The 6,331-nt window shown below is 40.7% G+C and overlaps 2 protein-coding genes across 2 annotated transcripts in view; both read left to right on the forward strand.

Moving 5' to 3' along the window:
* The first annotated feature begins 723 nt into the window (after positions 1-723).
* Positions 724-3,700, forward strand: maip1 (matrix AAA peptidase interacting protein 1). The gene is made up of 7 exons (XM_034884947.1): positions 724-821; positions 1,094-1,485; positions 1,612-1,683; positions 2,203-2,329; positions 3,042-3,192; positions 3,300-3,582; positions 3,679-3,700. Exons 1-6 carry the CDS (start codon positions 773-775, stop codon positions 3,376-3,378), a joined length of 870 nt encoding a protein of 289 aa, XP_034740838.1. The 5' UTR covers positions 724-772; the 3' UTR covers positions 3,379-3,582; positions 3,679-3,700.
* A 1,638-nt stretch (positions 3,701-5,338) lies between these two features.
* The window catches only part of pgap1 (post-GPI attachment to proteins inositol deacylase 1), a 17,139-nt gene continuing 16,146 nt past the window's right edge, over positions 5,339-6,331 (forward strand). The window contains exon 1 of the mRNA XM_034885987.1: positions 5,339-5,629. Coding sequence (XP_034741878.1) covers positions 5,488-5,629 — 142 coding nt within the window. The 5' untranslated portion in view covers positions 5,339-5,487. The remainder of the gene's footprint in view (positions 5,630-6,331) is intronic.

Genomic DNA, 6,331 nt, shown 5'->3' on the forward strand with positions numbered 1-6,331 from the left:
TTCCAGTCTGTGATTATCATCAACATCCATTCCTTTCATTTTAGTCTCAATAATTCCTAATTTCTGCTTTTCTAACTCCAACATTAGGTATAATTTCCTATAAATGAGCTTTATTGACCATAAATTCCAGAAATAACTGTAAAACTAAAGTTAATAAGTTAGTTATAGTGCTGAAAAAGTCAAAAAAAAGTGACAAACATTGGAAGAAAGGGACGGAAAGGTGAGAAGAAGTTAAAACCATTAATAAAAAGCGTCAATAACAGGTGGTTTTCACCGCTTTTTTGTCTCTTATTTTGTAATTTCTTCCGAGGTTTTGGTCATTTCTTTTAAAAACTGCCATAAAATTCAATAAAACTAACAAACATTCAGTGAAAGTAATCATTAATTTTACCTAAAGAACATATGTGTTAACAGTGGATGTTTTGTTATTTTTAGCCAATTTGGTTGAAAGAAAGCCAATAAGTTCCTGATATTAAAAATTAAAAATAACAAAATAAAACAAAAAACGGGTCAAATTGGACCCGAGGACAACCAGGGTTAAGTCTGAGCTACCGTCATCAGACGATGCAGTCATGTAGTCATATATATGTACATATATTCAGTTTAAAGGTTATTTAAAACAGATTTGCAGTATTTTGGTTATAAACGTTATCCGCTAAAAGCCGAAGAAGCAGCAGCCTGTCAGCGTTACCTTGGTTACTGTAACGTTGGTTACCTTTAACTGCAGCCGTTAACAACACTTAGCTAACCGACGTCGGTTACCTGTGGATAAATGTCTCGCACAAACACGTCCTTATCTACTTCTGTGAAAACGGGCACAGGTATGTTCCCCCGGAACTCCATTTCACATGGTTTGCTTTACAAAGTACAGCTGTTTAACACCAGGAGTCACATTTTTTATATTCCCTATAGAAACGAAAAATGACTAGGTGAAAGTCGACCGTTTAATAAAAAATAAAAAAAAAACATGATGGCATATTAATTACAAAACTATGTGCTTGTTTGAATAAAAAAAAAAAAAAAAAACGAAATATATTTTCAGTATTTTGTCCCATTACTGTCTGTATTTTAGATGTTGACTCTTCTTTTTTAGTCGGTGTGTCTCACCGGAAGATAGAAAGACACGGACAAGAAGACGACATGGGAAAAAAAAAAAAAAAAAAGATGGCGCTGCCCATGTTAAGAGGTTGCCACAGGTTTCCGTCAACATTTAGCTGTGTTCGTTTGTTTTTAAATGAAAGTATCATCCTGAACCGGTCCGGGAGGACGCGGCTACCCCCCTCAGCCCCTGCCCCCGGGACAGCAGCGGCCCGCCCTTACAGCTCCGACGGACAGAACCAGAACCGGAACCAGAACCAGAAGGTGGTGGTCGTCGGCATCCCGAACCCGTTTATCTGGCTCCGCACCCGAATATACTACTTTCTGATCCGGGCGTACTTCGACAAAGAGTTCAACATTCAGGAGTTCACAGAGGGAGCGAAGCAGGTGTGTAGTAGCCTGACAACAGAGTGTGATAACGTTAACGTGATCACGTTAGTTATTATTAATGGATATGAGTTGTGTTGTGTTGTGTTGAGTTGTGTTGTGTTGTGTTGTGTTGTGTTGTTGCAGGCCTTCTCCCATGTGTCCAGACTGTTGGCACAGTGTCAGTTTGAAGCTCTGGAAGGGCTCGTAGCTAAAGATGTGAGTATGGGAACCCAGGAAGTCCAAACTTGGAGCTAACGTTAGCCCTTCTGTAGCTAACGTTAGCCGTTCTGTAGCTAATGTTAGCCGTTCTGTAGCTAACGTTAGCCGTTCTGTAGCTAACGTTAGCCGTTCTGTAGCTAACGTTAGCCATTCTGTAGCTAACGTTAGCCATTCTGTAGCTAACGTTAGCCGTTCTGTAGCTATCGTTAGCCATTATGTAGCTAATGTTAGCCATGATGTAGCTAATGTTAGCCGTCCTGTAGCCAACGTTAGTCGTCCTGTAGCTAACGTTAGCCGTCCTGTAGCTAACGTTAGCTAAAGAATGGCTAACATTAGCTACATCATGGCTAACATTAGCTAAATCATGGCTAACGATAGCTACAGAACGGCTAACGTTAGCTAAAGAATGGCTAACGTTAGCCGTTCTGTAGCTAACCGCATTTTCAAATCCTTTAGTGAACATGTGTAATCAATCTGCTTAAGTTAAGCTTTATCTTATTTTTGATGTCTGTGCAGTTGATTGGAAAGCTGGAGGAGAAGTGCAACCTGCTGCCATCGAGCCACAAGAGGGCGCTCTCTGCAGGTCCTGATGAGATCATGTACACCACGCCTGGAGACGTGGGGATCTTCTATGATGATAATGGTCAGCATGAAGTGTGAAACAGTATTTCCTCTTCCTTTTTCCTCTTCCTTCCAACAAATCCCATGAGTAGAGTACTCTCTATGAGTAGAGCCCTGTAAAAGCCTGATGCATCTCATTCCTCTGAGCCGTGCACCCCCACCGCTATTTCAAAAAACACACATTGATGCTTTATTGGGATAACAAAAAAAAGTCCCCAAAAATCACGTTAAATGGAAGACGCCTCAGGAGGCGCAACAGAGGGGTCTCTCTTCTAGAAGGGACAGACATGCAGTTGATGTTGTGTGGACAGAATACACAAAAAAAGTATTTTTGCAGTGTAAATCCTTGTGTACTATTGGAGATATTCATTATTTTGTTAAATATAATAATTTTGCTTGAATTATACAGCTACATTTCTCTATCATTAGTACTTTATTTGGGTTATTTTTAGTGCTTTTGTTTTGAAGGTACCAGGCAGCCTTAGCCACCAGGTGTAGTCTACATATAGAGGTGAACAGGTATATGGAAGGTAGACACCTTCACGTGAAATGTTTGTATGCCGAGAAATTGGATTAATAAACCTCCCAGAATGCATCTCTGCGTAAGATTCGCTCCTTCGGGGCCTCAGTGGCTGTTGAACATTGAGTTTTTAAGTTTGTTTTGTTCACTCTAACGACAATTCGCCACTACCTACCTACCACTACTGTTGTGTGACGGTGTACTACTTCTCCAGGGAGGAAGTTTGTCAGTATTCTGATGCGGTTCTGGTATCTGACGAGCGCACGTCTTCCAAACGAAGCCCTGGAGGGAACCCGTATCTTCCAGGTGGCCATCGGTGGAGAAGGAGACCCAGAAACCAAGAGACTCCTAACAGCAAACTATGAGTGGGTGTATCTTTCTTCTCAGGAGCGTAACGACTCGTGCATGTAAAATATGAACAATGATGTGACTTAGTGTTTCGTTCTGATCTCTCTTGTTGTCTTTCTGGCAGATTCCAAAGGGAGTTCACTAAGGGAGTGGCTCCAGACTGGACCATTACGAGGATAGAGCACTCCAAGCTTTTGGATTAAGGGGGTTTTGATGCGAGGCAGTTGTGCTACTGGAAACCAACCAACTGAGACATGAAGTTCCGCTCAGTATTCGTTTAAAACGCGATGCATCTCCTCACTGGAGAAGTTGGAGGAAAACACCAGACTTGGATTCATCTACTAGTCACTGTAGAGAAGACACATGAGCCAACCCATCTAGTCTCATAGATATGGCCCAGAACGTTGGTTCTTATGGGTTTTTATTCCCTAAAAACTCTTGTTTTGGAAGGTTTGTACATTTAGGAATGAGCCAACCCATCTAGTCTCATAGATATGGCCCAGAACACGGGTTCTTATGGGTTTTTATTCCCTAAAAACTCTTGTTTTGGAAGGTTTGTGCATTTAGGAATGAGCAAACCCATCTAGTCTCATTTACGGCCCAGAACACGGGTTCTTATGGGTTTTTATTCCCTAAAAACTCTTGTTTTGGAAGGTGTTGTACATTTAGGAAGGAGCCAACCCATCTAGTCTCATAGATATGGCCCAGAACACGGGTTCTTATGGGTTTTTACCCCCTAAAAACTCTTGTTTTGGAAGGTTTGTACATTTAGGAAGGAGCCAACCCATCTAGTCTCATTTACGGCCCAGAACACGGGTTCTTATGGGTTTTTACCCCCTAAAAACTCTTGTTTTGGAAGGTCTGTACATTTATAAATGTGGCCAGATGAATCAGATATTATTTTTGATTTATTTTAATTACCATGTAACCTCAGACGGATGGGGTCTGCTGCATGTAGGTGTTTCTGGCATCGGCTCTTGGAAACATCTGGTTTTCTATTGTTGAAAACTTCTCATTATCTTAAACGGTGTTTCCAAGTAGAGAGGTATGTTTCTCTATGGAGGAGTGTGGTGTAAATATCTTACGATTCAACGAGCCAGATTTGTTTCCACACAAAGAGAAACGGTTGCGGTCCCCTGACTCTCACGTATGTTCATACATGTTTGCAATGATTCAGGCAGCTTGGTGCAGCTGCAGCAGAACCTTGAATGTTTTATTAAAGATTTGAAGAATGTCACATTCACTTCCTGTAGTGTTTTACATGATCGCAAAGACCCTTGGACGTGTATGCACAATGATACAAAAATTGGTGTTTGAATTATTAACATTAAAATGCATTTCTAATAATTGGATAAAGGGAAAGCTGTTCTAAAAACAGATGTTAAAACAATAATACAATAATTTTTTTTTTAAATAAACCAGCTTAATTTAGCTGTTCCTGACCCTAATGGAGATTACGTTAAAACTATCAAATAAAACAATAAATTAAAAAAAATAAAAATCAGCTTGATTTAGCTGTTCCTGACCCTAATAGAGATTACGTTAAAACAATTTAATAATACAATAAAATAATAAATCAGCTTAATTTAGCTGTGCCTGACCCTAATAGAGATAATTTAAAACAATTTAATATTACAATAAAATAAAAAAATCAGCTTGATTTAGCTGTTCCTGACCCTAATAGAGATTACGTTAAAACAATTTAATATTACAATAAAATAAAAATAAATCAGCTTGATTTAGCTGTTCCTGACCCTAATAGAGATTACGTTAAAGCAATTTAATAATACAATAAAATAAAAATAAATCAGCTTAATTTAGCTGTTCCTGACCCTAATAGAGATTACGTTAAAGCAATTTAATAATACAATAAAATTAAAATAAATCAGCTTAATTTAGCTGTTCCTGACCCTAATAGAGATAATTTAAAAACATTTAATATTACAATAAAATAAAAAAATCAGCTTGATTTAGCTGTTCCTGACCCTAGTAAAGATTACGTTAAAACAATTTATTACAATAAAAATTAATATAAATCATCTTGATTTAGCTGTTCCTGATACATCACTGTGACGCCCTCTGTCTGCTCTCCTATTGGTCCATTTCCTTCCATCTCTCCTTCCCATTGGCCGAACAAGCTGCCAATCACCGCTGCTGGTATAGTATGTGGTTCCTTGTTGTGACTGAGGTTCAGCCGGTGTGTTTGACAGCCTGAGTGGTCTCGTGCACGGCGATAGGTTCACAGAATGAAACAATTAAAACATGGAGATTAAACGCCTGTGATACCTGACCCCCAGAGTCCGACCTGAGCCATGAAACTCGCCCCTGTGGCCTTTTACGGGTTTGCTCTAGGGCTCCTGGCAGTCGGCCTAAGGGAGTTGCTGACTGGCTTCGAGGAGAACAGATGCAGTATGACTTACATGTTCGAGTACCCCGAGTACCGGGTGAGTAGCCACGTTCATTATTTCACCTAACTCACGCTGTACGTCACCCACGAATCGGCTAGCAGCGCCCCCGTATTTGTCGCGTGGTTTCTGACACGGGCTAATAATAACATGCAGTGCCTTGCCAAAGGGTTCGTTCATGTTAACATCATGCACCGAGTTGTGTTTTCACCTCAACAGGAAACCAATCAGCATTTACCGGAGGCATTTTTTAGGCTATTTCCTGAATCCTGCAGAGCAAGGAACGTAACGTCAAGTGTGGGGTTGTGTTGCCTCGCAACTGGGCTCGTGCATATGCCAGGGGTTTCACACCTGTGTGGTTAGAGGTGTGTGTGTGTGTGTGTGTGTGTGTGGGTGGGTGTGTGTGTGTGTGTGTGTGTGTGTGCTCGGATTAACCATGTTATAAAACCTGCTGAACGGTTCCTGGATCCTCTCTACAGACCAGCGGTGTAACATGGACACCCAGGAAATAGGCTCTAAATCCGGGGAAGCCAGCTGATGTTAGTGATGCAGTAGCACGGGTCGCCTCCCTCGCGCTCACTGATGTGTTCATCTGTCCAGAAGTGGAGCACAGCTGGTGCGGGTTCTCTGTATGGGCTTTACCTTCCGTTACAGCTGTTTTTGTTATTAGGAAGGATAATAAAAAGATCACCGCGTATCTAAATCTTCTTTTGCTTTGTTTACGTTGTTAATGGACCTGGTCTGTCTGTTG

The sequence above is a fragment of the Etheostoma cragini genome, chromosome 11, assembly GCF_013103735.1.
Source record: "Etheostoma cragini isolate CJK2018 chromosome 11, CSU_Ecrag_1.0, whole genome shotgun sequence".
NCBI classification, from domain to species: domain Eukaryota; kingdom Metazoa; phylum Chordata; class Actinopteri; order Perciformes; family Percidae; genus Etheostoma; species Etheostoma cragini.

What these genes read in the sequence shown, in the direction of transcription:
- maip1 (XM_034884947.1), top strand. Translation starts at nt 773, where the DNA reads ATGTCTCGCACAAACACGTCCTTATCTACTTCTGTGAAAACGGGCACA. An exon ending in TCACAGAGGGAGCGAAGCAG is followed by an intron (nt 1,486 to 1,611) that starts GTGTGTAGTAGC and finishes GTGTTGTTGCAG; the next exon opens with GCCTTCTCCCATGTGTCCAG. An exon ending in AAGGGCTCGTAGCTAAAGAT is followed by an intron (nt 1,684 to 2,202) that starts GTGAGTATGGGA and finishes ATGTCTGTGCAG; the next exon opens with TTGATTGGAAAGCTGGAGGA.